Source organism: Oryx dammah, unplaced genomic scaffold (assembly GCF_014754425.2).
Source record: "Oryx dammah isolate SB20612 unplaced genomic scaffold, SCBI_Odam_1.1 HiC_scaffold_12, whole genome shotgun sequence".
Taxonomy (NCBI): Eukaryota; Metazoa; Chordata; class Mammalia; order Artiodactyla; family Bovidae; genus Oryx; species Oryx dammah.
The window spans coordinates 56,355,237-56,375,085 of NW_024070196.1; the positions used below are offsets into that span (position 1 = coordinate 56,355,237).

The 19,849-nt window shown below is 36.1% G+C and overlaps 1 protein-coding gene across 7 annotated transcripts in view; it reads left to right on the forward strand.

Moving 5' to 3' along the window:
- The window catches only part of TAOK3 (TAO kinase 3), a 189,704-nt gene that overhangs the window by 137,379 nt on the left and 32,476 nt on the right, over positions 1–19,849 (forward strand). For all 7 annotated transcript variants that reach the window (XM_040251611.1, XM_040251617.1, XM_040251614.1 and 4 more), the window contains 3 exons: positions 4,387–4,554; positions 6,999–7,205; positions 17,638–17,772. In XM_040251611.1, the coding sequence (XP_040107545.1) occupies positions 4,387–4,554; positions 6,999–7,205; positions 17,638–17,772 (510 nt within the window). The remainder of the gene's footprint in view (positions 1–4,386; positions 4,555–6,998; positions 7,206–17,637; positions 17,773–19,849) is intronic.

Sequence of the window (19,849 nt, forward strand, 5' to 3'; positions counted from 1 at the left end):
GTTTACAAAGTTCTAAGAAAAAGAAAATGTAAACCAAGGATTTGTGACCCAGCTAAGGTGCTCTTCAATTATAAATGCAGCTGGACATTTTCAAGCCTCACAAATTTAAAGCAGTTTTCCTTTCTTAAAAGCTTTTTCTCAATTGCTTGATAAGGAAATCCAACCAGTCTATCAATGAAACCAAAAGTAAGAGAAGAGAGAGTGAATTGGGGACTGGAGAAACCTGTGAAAGAACTGGTGGTAATCATTGAATTTAAGTTTGCTCTCCAATATTCATTTGTTTATTCGTTCACTACTAGTTTGTGTGTTTGTTTAGCATGGTAAAGAGACTACATTCTTCATTTTGAATAGCCAATACAAATTTCAAAAGATAAAAATACAGTGGAAGAGAGAGAATAAAAAGAGAAAACCTTCCCATTCAAGGCCCTTCTCTAGAGTTAGCAACCACTGCTGCCAATTTTGTACACGTCCTTCTAGAAATATTCTATGCATATAGAAGTAAATGTCCTTTTAAATTTTTGAACGAATGGTAGCAAACTGTTCTACCCTGAATATTTTAAGTTTTAGTGTGTTTTGTGTATTGTTCCATGTTACTACATGCAGAACTATCTCATCATCTCTGAGGACTCCATTATATAGTCAGATGGGTGGTTGTTTTTATAACCAACTCATTTATGGTGTTGACAGTCTTTTGCTGTTACAAACTGTTCTACAATAAATATCCGTACACATGTGTCAGTTTGTACCTGTATATGCAGATATCCAAAGAATAAATTCCTAAAACTGAAATTGCTAATCAAATGGAATGTGAATTTTAAATTTAAAAAGGTGTTGCCAATTTTTCTCCAAAGAGGATGCCCCAATTTATGGTCCTGTTAGCAAAGTATGAATACTAAAACTTTTTGACCTTCTAATCAGTTCAGTGGAAATCTTTTCTCACTGTCATTTTAAGTTGTATTTCTCATTATGAATTAGATTGTCTTTCTTACATTGACAAGCCATTTCTATTTCCTCTTCTGTGAACTCTCTGTTGATCTTTCTCATTTGTCTGAGGGCTTTTCCCTTGTTAATTTGTAGTAAATCTTACAGATATTATTTTCTTATTTCACTGTTGACATTCTTTTTTCTGGGATTTTGGGGGGAGATGCAAAAATTTGTTAAAAGGAATTCAACTTTTTTTTTCCCTCCAGTTGGCTTTCTAATTATTCCCATATATTTTTAAAATAATCTATCTTTTCCAAACATTTTCTTCCTGATGTTAAAATGTCACCTTCACAAAGAATTAAATAGAGAACTACAGTAAAATCATTGCTGTGATTAAAAAGCAGAATGTAAATGTTATACACATTGACAGTATATGTATTAACAATGTGAAAATAATAATGTATCTAGAAAGAAGTAGGGGTAGGAAAGAAATGTAACTGATTTTCTTGTTTTTCAGGGTAGATAGTCAATAACAGTTCTTAAACTGAAAATATTTTTTAGGTAACTCTAATCTCTTAAAGCTTTACATGATCTTTTTTTTCCCCCTTAACTTTAGAGGGCCTTTTAGGAACTGGTAACTATTGGTGAAGAAATTTTAACTAACATTAAGCAGTCATCTTACTTCAGACTCCTCTAATTCTATGAAATTCAAATATACCTTAATTTAATAAATTATTTTTTAAATTACCATGTGTAATAAGTTTCTCATGTAAAATAATTTCTGGATATCCATCATTCTGAGAGAGTGAGAGAGAGAGAGGGAAAGTGTCTAAAATGATACTAATTTCTGGATGGCAGAATTTTTATTTTCTTTTACTATCTTTTATTGATTTCTCTGTATTATTTAAATGTTTAGAGTAAACATATTTCCAAGAACAATGAAAGCATTGTTTGAAAATGATCTGAGAACCTTTCAACTGTATGAGTTTGGAGAACAGTGAAGAGATGGGATTGCAGGCAGAGAGAACAACAGGGAAAAAGACATGCAGGTGCAAAACCCATGGCAGAGACAAGAATGATCTACAAGTACACTGCATTGGGTGGAACAGGGAATAGGAGTGACTAGAGTGGAGCCTAGAAATTCAATCAAGAACTGACTGTTCAGGCCAGACTTTACAATGGAGGCCGTGAGATGTTTTTCAGACATTGGGTGTATCAGTTTTGAAATATTTTAAGGTTTAATTACCTCCCACAATCAGAAGTCCAGGATTTAGAAAAGGAGGTGTTAGAAGCAGTCCAGACCTGTAAGCAGCTCAGTAGCTCCTCCTGTCTTCCACTTTACCATTCTTTGCACTTGACTTTTGTCTTCTTGGTCACAAAATGGCTCCTGTGTTTCCGGAACTCAAACTTTATTCCAGGCAGGAGAAAGGAGGCAGGACAAAGAGTATCCTGGAAAACAAAGCCTTCCTCTGGGGTTTCTGCCTATATCTCAGAATTTGGCCAGAACTTGGTCACATTGCCAATTATACCTGCAAAGAAAGGTGGAATCCAGGTCTTCTACTTTTTACTACTTTCAAGAAAGAAAGAAAAGGAAAAGAGATTGGAATGAAGGATAAATAGGTCACAATGTCACAGTTAATACCATGATCAACTCTGTGGTAGACCACCAGAAAACAAACTCCCAAATAAAGAAACCTGGGTGGCCATTCTAGCTCTTCCATTGTTTAGCTAGGTAAATCACTTAACCCCACTGGGCCTAAAATTCCTCACCTTGGAAATAAAAGAATTACTAAGAGCTGCTGCTGTTGCTACTGCTCAGTTGCTTCAGTCATGTCCGACTCTTCATGACTCCATGGACTGCAGCCCACCAGGCTCCTGAGTCCATGGGATTCTCCAGGCAAGAGTAATGGAGTAGGGTGCCATTGCCTTCTCCATAAGAGCTACTTGTCTAAAATTCAGTATCCTAGGTTATAGCTTGAAGTTTACTAGAGACTGATTTATTCTTGTCTAATTATAAGCACTGAAGTAGCCAAATAATTTTGCTTTCTCCCTTACATTCTCCTCTTCAAATATGCAAGCTGCTCTTCCTTCCAGGAATGGTGTTTCATTTTCAGAAAGGGCTCTTTGCAGAGAAAGAGATATTTTATTAAAATAGGAGCAAAAGCCACAATTGCCTGGACAGCAAAGTCAGAGTGAAGAACTGCAAGACATACAGATTTTTTTTTCTCACGTGGTCCTGCTCCTCTTTTATATCTGTTTAACTTATAAAGAAATTAAAACCATTCCATCATCTGAGGCCTACCACATTAATACCTCATTTTCCAATATATTCAAATTATAATTTCACATAAGCGAATTTTCCACATAACTGAAACTTTAAAAAACAAAATTTCCTCCTCCTCCTTTTGATCATTTTGTGTGGTGATCTTATCAAAATACATGATATGCTTCTCTGCCTTCCTCAAGAAAGCATAATGAATATAATGCCACTTCTTGATTACTCAGAAATAATAGCATTTCATGAAATCTTGGGAGTATAAAAAAAGTGTATGAAGGACAGTTTCCCCTTTACAAAATAGTCCACAAACCCTGGTTTGTTTTTATTTGGTTGGTTGCTTTCTTGGTGTGTTAACCATGGAATTTTCTTGTCTTTACTGTCAGGTGGTCAGATACCTTTTCAACAGACTCTTTTTTTGGCAACAAATAACTCTCTAACAGTTCTCAGTCCTCTGTTCTCCTACTTTTGTTCCCTCATTCTAAACTACTGTTGTCTGAGAAACCAAGAAACCAGAATATGTGTTAAAGATCATTGATAATATTGAAAGTGAAGCCTGTTTACAGCAAGAAAAGCTTACGGACTTGGGGTGAATATTTTAACCCCTTGGAGACCCTTTTGCCTTATTTCTCATTGTACAGCTCTGTAAAGGGAAGATGAAGTTGCCAAAATTCTGACCTCTGAGATAAATGGAATAACTGCCACATTTTCAAGCATACGCTGTATATGACCACAGAAATAGAAAACAAAATATTCAGAAGTCTGTCTTTAAAAGTGTAGTGTAGGGTGAGAAAGAGGATTGAGGCAGATTATAACAAGGATATTCTATACGCTGCATTGCTTTTGCTTATTACATAGTTTCAGGTTTGAAAGTCACAAGCTCTCAGCTACTATTTAAAGTTCTAGTCATTGTTATTACTTGCATGGTAAAGTAAACCTCAAGAATTCTCAAGTAAATTCTAGGACAAGTCCATAAAACGTGGCTTGAGGAAGAAGAGAAAAAACATGATTATCACTTTATGAGATTTATACAAGATAAGAGGCTACATGAGATGAAAATTGTATCTTGTTATTTCTGCAAAATCCACAGAACTGTTTTACATTGATTTATCTTTACATCTTAATCTTGCACCTAAAAATATGTCTCCTCATTATCAGTTTCTGTTTTTTTCTCTTCCCTTAATCAGCATGACTTCGTTCGACGAGACCGTCCACTTCGTGTCCTTATTGACCTTATACAGAGGACAAAAGATGCTGTTCGTGAGCTAGATAACCTACAATACCGGAAAATGAAAAAAATCCTTTTCCAAGAGACACGAAATGGACCTTTGAATGAGTCACAGGAAGATGAAGAAGTAGGTTGATTTTCTTTTAGCAAACACTCATAGGGTACCTACTATGTGAAAAAGTTCTGGACTGGGATGCTATGAAAAACACTTTGGGGAATAACAATGTATTACAATTGATGTTCTCTGCCTTAAGAGACATGCACAGTTGCAAAAGAGACATTGAAAAAATAATAAGATAAAATATGAACAGTGTTACAGAGGTAGAGCGCACAGTAGGGGTCCATAGTGGGGACAGAATAAGTCATCTGCTGGTGGGATTAGTGAAGAGGTGGGTCACTTTTGACAGGCAGTTATAGGGCACTTTCGTGCTGTGCTTTAGGAAGATTATCCTGGCATCAAAATGTAAGATGGATTTGAATGGATAACTTTCTGGGTAATAGTCCATGCAAGAGGCAGTAAGGGCAGTATCTGTGGGAATTGGGGAGAAGGAACACTGAGAAACACTAGAGAGATGAACTTGATAATACAGTGCTTCTCACTGACAGTGACAGATGAAGGGGAGCTTATGGTGACTCAGCATTTGTGCTTCAGTGACTAGAGTGTGTTAGTATCAAGAACGGAAGAACCAAGAAGGAAGAGTTGGTTTTAGGATGATTTCAGTTTGATGCCTGCTGAGTCTAAGGTCTTGGCATCATATGCTATTGACACAGTGTACAGATGGAGTTTTTACAGAAAGATGACTTTAGTTTAAGTCATTCAAATAGTTTAAGAAGGATTAGTTGAAGAGGCCTGAATAGAGATGTCTAGCATTTGATTGGGAAATACAAATCCAGAACATAGGAAAGAGGTCTGGGTAAAGGGTAGTTGGTTGGGGGTCAAGGACATTAAAATGATGATGAATCAGTAGTTGAATGTAGAATGAAAAGAGAGTCCATGCCACATAAGAAAAGGGAAACCAGGGAGATAAAGGCATCACAGATCAAGTATACACAGCTTCAAGGAGGGAGCTACAAATACCATCAGATGCCACAGAGAAGTCAGGTTAAACAAGGACCAAAAACAGTGTTAACTGGGTTTTACAAGTAGGACCTTCTTGATGACCTTAGTAAAATCAGTTTTACAGGAATAGTTAGGATGAATAGTCATTTACTGTGTGTTGTAGAATAAGTGGGAAGTGAGAAAGTAAAGATAGTGAAAATTGGTCATTTTAAGATTCATAAATTGGGTCAAGAAGGAAAAATGACAAAGGGCAGTATGTAGAAAGGTACATACATATAAGGCAAGTCTCTTCATACTTATATGCAGAAGGAAAGGAGCCAGGACAGAGGCATTGAAGATAGAGGAAAGAGACACAGTTAAGGAATTAGGATCTCAGAAAGTGCATAGGAGTAAGAGCATTAGTGCAGGGATTAGCCTTGAATAAAAGAAAGGACTCTTCTTCTAAAAATAGATTAAAAAGAGGGAAAGAATGAAGAATGAATTTTAGTTTAACTTTTTAATATAGAAGAAAATAAAATTATTTTATCAATAATTATAAAAATAAAATTCGGAAAGCTGAACTGAAATATAAAAATCTCTTGATTGCATATATACAAATGGGCTCCTTTAATTGGGAAAATAAATCTATTTAAAATATAATGTATTATCTATCATTTTAAATTACTCAAATTACCTTTGTCAGTGATTCCTTATATTGCCATGGCTAAGTAGCAATTCATTAAAGTTATGTAGGTACAGAGTATGGTTCTTTGAAAATAGGGTTTATTTGGAGCTAAGTTGCTTTAATTATATTACTTAATCTTGTATCAAAAGATACCCACTGTGATGGATAAATTATATGTTCTGATTATTTTAGCATTTCTCAAATAGTAGTCTTTGGACTAGTAGTGATGAATACCAGTATTATTTAACAGATATATTTAATAAGATTACAGAGGTAAGCTTGATATAATTGCTTGAGGGAGGCAGAATTTAATTACCTGTCCAGGACAGTAGAATTAATATCCCTGCTCAGATATGAAGTTTCTCAATAATGACTTGCAAAAAGAGCATATTGCTTGTCAAATCTCTGAAAACTCTTTTTATCCTCTTTGAGCTTCAAGTGCCCACTGCCGTGTTTGTAGCTTTCCTAGAGATCCCCTGTTCAGTAGCCTGCAGTCTTTCCCTAGCACCTTGAGTTCCTGAAAGTCTCTTAGAAAACTGACCTGGCTAGTTCTGCTTACCAAGTAGCAATACAGTTGCATATGACAGGGGAAAGCCCTGGGGTAGCAGCCTTTGGAGCCTTATGACCCATGTCCAGAATAGCCCTTGAGGAAAGCATCAAAGTGAGTTGGAGATGTCTAAAAATGGTGGTGGAGTAGTGGAGCCACTACATTAAAAGTTTCTTCTTGCAGATTTGGCAGAAAAGCAACTTGGCACTGCAAAATTGAATGTACTTAATAGCTTAGTCAACGGATTGGTGCTGTATCTCCAGTCATTTTTTTTTTAACCCAAGTGCCCCATTTTTATAGGACAGCGAACATGGAACCAGCCTGAGCAGGGAATTGGACAGCCTGGGCAGCAACCATTCCATCCCAAGCATGTCTGTGAGTACAGGCAGCCAGGGCAGCAGTGTGAACAGCATGCAAGAGGTCATGGACGATAGCAGCTGTGAACTTGTCATGATGCATGATGATGAAAGCCCAGTAAACTCCACTTCCTCTGTTGTGCACAAGAAGGTAAGTTTCATGATCCCCTTCACAGTGCTAGGCTTTGCCTATCATTATGAAGCCAACTCAGGTCACTTAGCATTCAGATATTTTAGTTCCCCTCTTTACAACTGAAATTATGGAACTCAGCTGAGCACATGATAGTTCTTTTCGGTAAAAAGGATAATGAAGGACTAGGCAAGCTGTATTTGTGCCTGTTTCTTCATATTCCTCTCCTGTTACTCTGATGTCCACCACCATCAAATAAACAAAAACAAATAAATCCATAAATCTCCACGTCAAAGAAACCAGTTAAGTTCCTTTCTAAACCGATAACCTTAATACTGTTGACCTTAAAAGCTTTCTGAGTAAAACCTGTTGGTTGTGACCTTTTAGAAGTATTTCAGATACATGTTTCTTACTGAGTAGTCTCAAAATACTTTTTGTTTTAGAAAAAGTTTCCACTCTTTTTTATTTCTTGGATTTATCATTTCTAATTCTTCTAAGACCAGCTCTATGTCAGCTTAAATAGTCTGACTTTCGAGTTAATGATTCTGTTTTTTGTTTTGACTTTACTTTTCCAATGGAGGATCATTCATTTCATACAAAGCCTATCATGATTTATAATTTGACTTTATTTTGTTGATTTATTTTAAAAATGAATTTTTAAATGCTTTATTTTTAAAATGAATTTTAAAAATTCTTTATTTTAAAAATGAAAAATGATTTTTAAGCTTCTTTCAAAGCAATAAGATGAGTATTTCACAGAATTATCAATGATTTTTTTGGAGGAATTTCCAAAAATGTTTTAAGTACCTTAGGTAAGCAGTTCATCCCGGATGGCTCCCACGGTAAAGTGTCTCCCTGCAATGCGGGAAACCTGGGTTCGATTCCTGGGTTGGGAAGATCCCCTGGAGAAGGAAATGACAATCCACTCCAGCACTCTTGCCTGGAAAATCCCATGGACAGAGGAGCCTGATAGGCTACAGTCCATGGGGTCACAAAGAGTCGGACACGACTGAGCGACTTCACTTCACTTTCATAATATGGAACTATAGAAAAGAATCCTTTATAACTTTTTCCATATTAGGTATATGTGAGTTGTGTATGTACCGCTGCTGCTGATGCTGCTAAGTCGCTTCAGCTGTGTCCGACTCTGAGGTACTGCATAGACGGCAGCCCACCAGGCTCCGCCGTCCCTGGGATTCTCCAGGCAAGAACACTAGAGTGGGTTGCCATTGCCTTCTCTGGTGTATGTACTCATTTTAATAAATATGAGTGATTACATTCTAACTCCAGTAGGAGAGCAGGTTTAAGAATTTTTTCACTTAGATGTCTGCTGGTTGTATATATTTATTGGGAGAAAAAGAAAATTAAACAGGGAAGGATGAAGAGCATGTGAAAATATATTGGTGCCTAGTCATGAATAGTGGAGGGATCACGTTTATTTTCTGAATTGATTAAATTACTCATTTATTCAACAAACATTGGTGGGGACCCCTGTTATCTGCAACTAACTGTAGTAGGCCCTTTGGATACAGACAAAACAGACATGATGCCTTCATAGTGCTTATTATCTGTGAGGGAGATTAAGCAGATAATCACATAAGTAAATTTATTCTGTAATTATAAAACTTGTTCTGGGTAAAAGGAGGACTTATTCTGTTGGGGAGTAGAGGAAAATCTCCCCAGTGGAGTGACATTTAAGCTCAAACTTCAGAGACAGATAGAGGTTAGCTAATTTGGGGTGAAAGATGGGGGTGAGTCAGGAAGCAGTATGTGCAAAGGCCCTGAGACAAGGAATTTTGTATGTTCAAGGAAAAGGGGAAAAAATCTGAGAAATTAGAGCTTGGAGGACTATGTGGAGAGTGAATTGGGACCAGCGTGACAGCAAGGACCCAGATTATTAGAAAGCCATAATGGCATTTTGAGGAAATGAGTGATACCATGCAGATGAAGAAATCTGCTAAGAGTTCAGCATTGTCAGTCAGCCGTGTTTAAACATGGGCAAATGGTCATGTATTTGAAGGGTGGAAAAGGTTTTGCTGGGTTCTCTTTTTAGAAGGAGTTATCATGGATGCTGAGAGATATTGACTTTTTCCTTTCTTTTAGCTCTAGGGCTTTGTGGGGATAGAGAACAAAAAGAGGAATTCTGTTGGATCTTTTTACTCTAGGACATCTCAATGAGCACCCCAAATTAGCAGAGAGATAATTAGATTAGATTACTGGAATAATCAACAAAATTAGATTACTGGCATAATCAACAAGAAAGAAGACCTTGGTCTTGAACCATTTGGAGGTTTTAATTTTAATTTTTGCAGGCTGGTATAGAGCTTTCTTGTAATAATATGGGCCTTTCAGTGCCTTTTTCTCCTTGGTGTAATCTTAAGAAGATAAGATTTTAATTTATAATCTGAAATAGAAGGTAGTTGTGTTTGATATACAGAAAATATTTGTCAGGAAAATTTTTCTAAAATGTATTTTTATTTAATTATTAAATATAGTGGTAATGTGATAAAAAATATTGAAAAACATATGCAAATAAAACTATGAATTAGTTAACTTTAAAATATAAGCAAGGAAGTAAGATAGTAGAAACAATCAACTGAGTGAAAGGGAAACCCACGGAATGGGAGAAAATACCTGCAAATCATCTATCTTATAAAGGATTAATATCCAGAATATATGGAGAACTCCTAAAACGCAACAGCAACAATGAAAGAGAAAAAAAAAAAAAAAAACTGGAATCAAAAGTAAGGACTTGAATCACCATTTCTCCAAAGAAGATATAAAAATGATCAATAAGCATATGAAAGATGTCCAACATTATCAATCATTAGGGAAATTCTAATCAAAACTACAGTAAGATACCACCCATGTGTGTAGCCATCACACACATTAGAGTGACCACTGTTTAAAAAAACAGAATGTAACAAGTGTTGCTGAGGATATGGAAAAATCAGAACCCTGTTCATTATTGGTAGGGATTGAAAAGGGTACAACCACTGTGGAAAATGGTGGTTCCTTGAAAAATTAAAACTAGAATTACCATATAACCTAGCAATTCCACTTCTCAGTATATATCCAAAAGCATTGAAAGCAGGGTTTCAAAGAGATTTTTGTACACCCATGTTCATTGCAGCCTTATTCACAAAAACAGCAGAGAGGTAAAAGCAATGTAAATGATGAATGAATAAACAAAATGTGTTATATACATACAATGGAGTATTATTCAACCTTTAAAAGGAAGGAAATTCTGCCATATGCCATTAATACAATGTGGTTGAACCATGAAGACATTATGCTAAGTGGAACAAATGTACCTGTCACAAAAAGACAAATGCTGTATGATTCCACATATATGAGGCTCTTAACATAATCAAATTCATGGAAAGTACAATGATAGTTACTAGGGATTTGGGGAGAGGATTAATAGGGAATTGCTATCTAATGGGGCACAGAGCTTCAGTTTTACAAGGAGAAAAGAGTTATAGGGGTGATATGATGTTGATAGTTACACATTATAAGTGTATCAGCACTGAACCATATAGTTGAAAATAATCAAGATGGTAACTTTATTTTACCACAATTTAAAAAAGGAAAACATAGAAACAGGCTAGAAGAATAGAGCATGTTATATATGTGTGCTTAGTCGTTCAGTCGTGTTCAACTCTTTGCAACCTCGTGAACTGTAGCCCCCCAGACTGCTCTGTTCATGGAATTCTCCAGGCAAGAATACTGGAGTGGGTTGCCATTCCCTTCTCCAGGGCATCTTCCCAACCCAGGGATAGAACCCAGGTCTCCTACATTGAAGGCAGATTTTTGCGATCTGAGCCATCAGGGAAGCCCATTGTATATAAAAACTTAATATTAAATAATGGTATCTCTTCATGAAACCCATTTAGCCTTATACTTGGGCTTCAAATCTTTAAACATAATAGAAATAAATTTTTCATAAGTTTCATATTTGTTTTTTTACTTGAATTCAAAGTTTTTCACATGGGAACATAAATAAAGTAGGATCTTAAACTCTCAACAGAAAGTTAGATAGTGGACTCTAGGAATGAGGAAACTAGTTTTAAATTCTGTCTGCCACTGTTAGTTTTATTTTACTTTAGACAAGTCACAAACCTCTCCAAACCTCAGTTTTTCCATCTGTAAAATAAAGAGTTGTTCTGTATGATTTCCAACATTGTTTCTAGCTCTAAAATTTTGTGCTTCTATTCCTGTAAATTTTAAAAGAGTAAATGTCTAATGTGACTTTCAAGTTGTTTGGTAAAGAGATGCCTTGATATAGAAAAGCCTATGTGTCACTGAATTATCATTTTATAAACAATGTCCTATCCATTATCTCATTATCCTATTTTGTTGTCTTTTCTATACTTGTCACTATCTAAAATTATACTATGTACTAATTCATTATTTCATGATTTGGGTGTAAATTTCATCATAGCTAAAATTATGCTTACCTTGTTCTGTGCTGTTTCTCAACACCTTAGAACAGTGCCTGGTACAGCATAGGCACTCAGTAAATATCTAAGGAATGAGTGAATTAACAAACAAAAAATACATAGTGAATAAATTGCTTATCAGATACTAAACACGATGCTATTTTGAACATAATGGTTTAAAAGGCTTGAATAATATTAAATATTATTGTTATGGTTTGAAAGACTTAAATAGATTGTCTCCGATAACAGTACTCTTGACAATAAGAACTTGCTTAATAAATATTAAAATGTAAGAATAAGGATGGGGAATTGTTTTGTTCCCCGCTCTTGACTCTTACAATTAAGATTGCAGACATATGCTAAATTAGTCAAATCATATATATGAACAGAATGCCCATTTTATATAGGAAGTAAACTTACTTTTAAGGGCCATGTATAACTGTTAAGAGCATGATTTGCAACTAACTGTTCTGCATCCAGAATAAAGATGCCCTGATTTTAGGAGGACAGACTTATCATAGATCAAGCCCCAAAAATACAAAGTGGCACACTGAAAATTTTCCTTTAACACCAGAATTTCAACTTACTTCCCTCTCTACAATCTTTGCCTCTATACTGGTCTTTCCCTGGCCCTGAAGAAATCCTAATCCAATCTTCCTTTTGAACAAGAATGGTTTGATAAGTGTACACCCGTGGTGGATTCATGAAGATGTATGGCAAAACCAATACAATACTGTAAAGTAATTAGCCTCCAATTAAAATAAATAAATTTTTTTAAAAAGAAAAAAAAAGAAAGTCAGACAATCCAAAAAATAAATAAATAAAGGTATATTCTGACAAAATAAACTTTAGGCACTTATTTCTTTTCTCCGTTCTAGTGTTGCCACACTGCTTTTTCCAATAACATGAATATCACTACATCTCTAGACTGTTTGCTTCTCCAGGACACCTCTCTTCAAATACCACCTAGCCGGGTATCTTATCACATTGTGCATGTATGCATGCTAAGTTGCTCAGTTTTGTATGATTTTGTGCAACCCTTTAGATTGCAGCCTGCCAGTCTCCTCTGTCCATGAGATTCTCTAGGTAAGAATACTGCAGTGGGTTGCTGTGCCCTCCTCCAGGGGATCTTCCTGACACAGGGATCAAACCTGTGTCTCTTAGTCTACCTCCATTGGCAAGCAGGTTCTTTACCACTAGTGCCACCTGGGAAACTCCTATCACATAGTAAGCACCCAATAAATGTTTTGTGAACTAACATGAAGATGAACTTTAATGGGACACAACTCTACACCTCAGTTCTTGATTATTTACAAGTGAGTCCAGGGCAAACTCTTAATCCAGATTGGTTTTTTTGCTGTAGCCTAGGCTGCCTCTGAGCCTCCACTCCACCTTAGCCATTGGGTGTACAGCGGTAGCAAGCAGATTTTAATTTTGTTCTAAGCAACAAAAGTCTGTTGTTTTTAATTTGTCAGTTGAAAGGTATATTTTTATTTTGTTAAAGTCTACAATCAATTATTTTTGCTTGCTGCTGCCTTCTGTTAATATAGATCATGAGACTTATGTATTAAAATTCTTTGTTCACTGATCAATTTGTTGTTTCCAGTATGCCTAATGAACTCTAGTCATCATGGCCCCTGTTTAGAGATCAGGTTTTTTTAAAAATTGTTCTCTTCTAACTCCTAAAGCTTTCCTTGACCCTTCCTATTAATCAATATTAGTGAGGGTTTTCTTTTCCCCTTCTTTAAAAAAAGAACAGCTTTCCCCATTTTCATGAGAGGAAAAAAAGAAATGTCCTTGAGGGGATAGGATGTTCTAGTTTAATTTTCACTTGCTTCAATGGCCTTTCCTATTATTTTTGCTGAAGAGTTCGGGGCAGTTTCTTTGACTCTTCAACTTGTATTTGGCCAAGTAAAAGTAAATTAATATATGAAGATAATGTTTCTTGAACAGAGCATTCGTACAAACCACCCCTCCATGGTACCGTCTTTCAGTGTTCTGCCAGTCATTTTTTCTCCCTAAAAGCTATCTTTCCAGGTGAAGACACCCTTTTCCATCTTCTCCCCTTCCTCTAGTAAAGTTTTTGATAGTTGCACCTGCTTAGGCAATCATTTAATCATTTTGAAGTGAACAAAACAAAAGAGATTGTGAGTTTGCTGATCCCTTCTCCACAGCATGAAAGGTATGGGAATCTATAAAAAGACTTCTCATCACCAGAAAAAAGAGCCATTCTTAGATCCCCTCCAATCCTCCCATGTAAAGATGTGCTTGTGTGTGTGTCACTGTTTTGCAACTGCCTTAAAGTACAAAGTGACAGGTTTTTATGAAATATGAATTAGGATTCTGTTAAATAATAAAAAAAGTCACTTTCTCAGAATCTTCTCAGACCTATATTCTTGAGCTTATTTATTCAGCAAACATTTTTTGAATGCCCGCAAAGTATCAAGCACCATGATAGGTGCTGCGAAGACTGAGGTTTTTTGAACCACATTTGCTCTGCCTTCAGAAAGCTCACAGTCTCATGCACAGCTGAGTTTAAGTATGATGAGGAGTGTGATAAAGGTATACTGAAAGCATAACAGAGTCCAGTGGAGTGGTTTCCAAGGTTAATTTCAAGTTAATCTAGAAACTCTGAGTGAGTGACCACATTGTATCACTTCAGAAGCATAAATAGACATTTAGGGGAAAACTTCTACATAAAAGTAAAGCCCTTTGTCCAGAGAATAATAGTAAAGTTTTTAATCTGAAGAAATTTTATTTCCTTTTATAATGAAAGGACACTATAAATTTACTTAAAACTGGTCCCAAAACCGTATATTTCAAAGAGCTATTTTGCTCGCTTCTGGATAATAAGATTTTAAGGATAAATTATAAGCAAGTCATGTATATTGTCTTGGTAAAGTAAAACATGATATTTGTTCTTAAACTTCTAAGTATCATTCTTCAGTATCAGAGAAGATGTTGGCCCTCTCATCTTCATTTGTAAATCATATGCAGTGGTGCTTAACTGCATAAAATAGCAAATTGACCCTCTCCGGTATTGATCTTAAAATGTGTTCAGGTCAGAAACTCTGGGAGGCAGGTACAGTCATTCTCAAAGCGGCTGTTGCTTGAAGGGGTGATATAACCAATAGAATACATACCCAATAAAGCTGATAGTTTAATCAGTTCTTACTTGCTTTTCAAGTCACATTGCCCTAATTTTAAAATTGCATTATTATTTAAGTTGTCTGTAGAATTTTGAACTTTAAGCAGTGGTGTTGAATATTTTAAAATTTATCCCTGTGTTCTTGAAGTAGATATCCACTGTTAGACAAAAATACTGCCTCATCTTGTGGTCTCTCATATATTTGGAGACTTTTAATGTTTGTGATCTCTGTTAAGAAACTATTACAGGAACTAAGAATTCTTTTATAAAATTTAAAAAAAAATGGGGAAGAACACAAGGGATTATACTTTTAATATTATTTATTATACTTAAAGTAGATTAAAATTTTGGACCTATTCTCTCAGACTAAGTTCTAAAATAGCATTATTTTTAAAATATGCCATAGTTGGTTATTTAATTTGCTACATGTCAACTAAAATCACTATGATTTCAAATTTTAATTTTTCCAGTGTATTTCAGTATCCTTGAGTTTAAAAACTTAGCTAATATGATGTGACTTTTAATTTGATAAGCAGAGTCCTAACCTACAAGTGTTAATTTTTATCTGAGAGAAAATTATTAGAAAATTATAGAAAACTAATATTAGAGTTATACTTATTTGCACATGAATGTGTTCTGTTTTATTCTGTTATGTGAATAGTGTGGATTCTAGTGTCACTGGTTAACTTTATAAACCAAGTTATTAAAATTTGAAATTTAGCTGCTGCCACAGCATTGAAGAGCTCCCTCTCAGTAAGTATACTTAGCTAACTGATACCAAAACTCTGACCTGTAAAACCACAGGCCTCTGCTGAGCCTCTCTCTTCTGATTGTTGGCATTTAGAACCTTATTGTTTTTCTGGGATTATAATATTAAGTAAGGTTGATTTTGGAGTTAATATTCAGAATAAATATTTATGAATAAATAATCTGAATGGCAATAGATCTCAGGGCCTTCATCTTTAGAACCGTAAATGTAGGTGCACATATCCTGCACCTAATCTCTCTTTGCCCAGTGAAATAAGAGTTTAGATTTCCAAGGAAATAATAAGAAAATTTTAAGTTGACCTATCAAGTTTTTTTTTTTTTTTTACAAATTTCAAAAATATGGTTTGAGATGCATTCTTAGTCTGTGGCACTGTCTAATAAGATTCTTTGCAATGATAGAAATTATTTATGTCTGTGGTGTTCATTATGGTAGCCATAGTTAGTGGCTAGCTTGAAACATAGCTGGTGTGACTTAGAAACTGAATTTTACATTTTATTTAATTAAAATATCCATGTGAGAAACTGAATTTTATGTTTTATTTAATTAAAATATTCATGTGACTAAAGCCTATCTTATTGGACAGCACAGAGGTAGAGCACCCCACAAATTTGAAATATATGCCTTCAGTGGCATTAAATGTACTTTCATTATTTGAAAGCAAAATAGGCCACAATATAGTAATTCTGAAAAAAAAATCTAAATATAGATGTACTGGTAGATACCCTCACAACATTCTGAAGCATTCTAACTTTATAAAAGGGAAAAGAAAATTAGCGCAATGATAAATGTAATCATGGTTCTTCTCTTTTGCTTAGAAACCTGGGTGTAAAATTTAATTTTCCTCAAGGAGTTTATATGTTTTGACTTGTCAACATTTTACACTGTATAACAAAATTTTGTTTTTTAAACCTCTTTATAATTTTATTTCCTGAAGAAAGAAAGAGCAATTATAAAAGATTCCAAATAGCCAGAGATAGAACGCAAAACTGACTTCTCACAGTGGTTTCTCCTAAAACCCCAGGGCAATAAGAGAATTAATTTTTCCTTCCCCGTCCTGAACATGTACTATTTGAAAATTCCCCATGGTTGTACATGTTTCTGAGGTATTACTTATTATAGTATTTTTTTTTTTCCTGAAAGGTTAGTGCCACTTACTGACTGACCACTTCATCTTTTATAGAGCAAAGCATCGCCCTTTGAAAGCATTTTCCCCTTTAAAAGTCATTTCAATGGCATTTAAGAAACATCCATTATTATCCTTCCAGGGAATGTTATTTTTCACTGGGCATTACAATAAGATTAATCATCTTTGGCCGTCAAGAAGCACAGACTTGATTAAATCAGTCAAGGGCATTAAATTCCAGCTATACTCACTCTTGTGACCATACCGACACAGAGTTGAGGAAGAATTTGTGAAAGTATCATTTAGTTAAAATTGTATGCCTGTCTCTTTAAATCTAAAAAAAAAAATCCTTTCAGAAGCTGTAGAGAGAAGGTGCTAGAACTGTGTACGATCATGACTGGAAAGCAGGATCCCTCAGTGACTGCCGAATCTTCCCAGCACAAGATAGAGAGGCAGTTCAGCACAAGCCTACACTGGTTCTAGGCAGAACGATGATCCTACCGAACAGATTTCAAATAAAATTAAATTGAGAAAGCAGATCTTTCAAGGGAATGAGGCGGAGGCTCGCTTTTATGTTAAAAGCCACCAGCATCTTCCTTGCTAGACATGGACATGACATTTTTAAAGGAATTATTTGGTTACAGCGTTTTAAGCAAACTGTTCTAAGGAGTCTGTACATTGCCTTGTTTTTTCTATTCTTTTTTTCTTTTGCATATATGTAATTCTGGAGGTAAAGAAAAAGCCTGCCAGGGATTCAGAAGGCATCCCACTAGCGATCAGCTGACATTCCTAACTGAAGGCTGCAATGTGTTGCTTATTCATTTTGTACCGTGGGAGCTGCGGGGACTAGCAGAGAGCTAAACTATGCATTTCAAACAGCAGTGCTTGTGCAGAAAGAGGGGTGAGAGAGAGGCAGCCGGCGAGGAAAGAGCACAGCTGGACTTTCTCCTTGTTTTTATCCATTTCTGCAGGATCATGTATTCATAAGGGATGAGGCGGGCCACGGCGATCCCAGGCCTGAGCCGCGGCCTACCCAGTCAGTTCAGAGCCAGGCCCTCCACTACCGGAACAGAGAGCGCTTTGCCACGATCAAATCAGCATCTTTGGTAAGCAAACACCCCTCTACCCACCTTCCCTTCCTTCCCCTCCTCCCCATCTGGCAGCCTCTCGCCCTCCCTGAGCCTCTCTCGGCTTCATGGATGGGAGGAAAGGAGTCAAGAATGTTTTCTCCCTCCTAATAATTTTATTCATTTTAGAAAAAATCTGTTGGCATAGCAACCTGATCTCAGATATTTTAGCATTGTCTACGGCATGGAAAAAAAACCCTTTGTGTGTGTGTGTGTGTGTGTGTGTATTTATATATGCTGTGTGTGCAAAATAAAAGGCCTTTGAGATGAAGTTGCTAATGTATCTAATTTTGTAAATGCTGTTTGTCTTTTCATTGAAATAATAATGCTAAAAAAATATTTTAAAGGTATTGGATGTGTGTGTATGCAGGGCACTATGCTCCTTTTTGTATAGATGTATGTGTGTCTGTAATGTGTACACACACATCAAAAGATAAAACACAATTTAAAAATATATATATATATGGTTGCTGGCTAAGGTATATAATTGTAGAAAATAAGATACTTGCTTCCCAGGGATGGATTGCCGGTTCATTCTGGTTCATTCATTTATTTATTTCAACAATGGTAGTGGCTGCACTTCCCCATTTAACCCCTGAAGAATTTCCTGGCACCCGGAGAGCAAGAAGGGCTTTGTAAGAGAGGGTGGAGATGGTTGTGGGTGCAAAGATACTGTAGGATCCTTCAGCATTTTTACTATTGCAAATGTGATTGCTGGATGCCCTTGTAGTAGCAAAAGGGGTGTGTGCTGGAAGAGTTAGTTTTCATGCCTCCTCCCCTCGGCCCCCCACGCGTGCGCGTGCGCACTTACAGTCACACACACACACACACACACACACACACATACACATACACACACACATTCACATCGTTTCATCCTTGGTAGTCTAAACTCTCTTTAATCTTTTGCTTCCAAATCTCACTTCTCAGCCAAAAAAATTATTGAAATATTAGTTGTTTTGCCTGAATTGATGTTAGAGGTCACATGGGCAGGAAGAGTTAGTGTACACTGCCCGGCTATTACATTTAGAACCTATGATGACATCATCCGAGGCCGACCCAGAAATGATAATTTTTTTCTTGTCCTATTTTTAAAATCTGATTTCCACTTTTAATTCTCAAGTGTTTTAAAAGGCTTCACTTATCTTTGGGATTGATAATGGATTGTAATTTTGAAAAACCCAAAATATAAGGAAAATGGAAGTTAAAGCACCTACATATTGCTATGCCTGCTGCTGTCTAAAAGCAAGCAATTTAATTTAAGCTGCTTATAAATAAGCCTGCGTTTAAGTTCCTTTGTATCGAAGTTTCTTGCATTCTCTTCCCTGAACAATTTTTCATTTTAAATGCATGCCGTACTATGTAATGGAGATCTTAAAATGTCCACTCTGTATTTGCTAATGATTGTTTAAGCCAACTATAAAACATGCTTTGAGTCTAAATAAAGTATCATGAAATTATTAAAGAATAAATACCATAAATAAATATCATACCATGATACCTGATAAAATAAGAAATATGGTGTGTTTGGAGTATGACTACTTACCACTGACTCTTACGAGACTTGTACCTTTATCCAGGCTTGTGCATGTTGAAATGAACAGCCCTTGAGATTCAGGGCTCCATAAGCAGGTTTTGAATATTTGAAGCAGACATTGTACCAAGTGGGTTTTCCCTCTCTGGGACAGGTTCTCTTCTTCTGTCAACTTGCCACACCCTCATTCCCACATCATATATTCATGACCTCTCCTGCTGCCCAGGAAGATCACTACTGCCATGCCAGAATGATCTCATGCTTGCATTTGTGGACTCACCCAGGGCTACTCTATGTGTACATCAGCCATCAGTCTCCCTCTCTGTGGATGATGAAAGCTGCTTCCCTACTAGGCCATCTCAGGGCCATAGGCAGAGTCCTTAGGAACCCTTCTGAATCCTGCAGACTTCCTAGTGCCCATTCAGAGAACAGCTGGGATCAGTCTATCTGATGGACTTTTGATTTGCTAGAAGGCCCCTGCACTTGCATTAAGTTAAAAACAGAGTGGCTGATAGGCTGTTT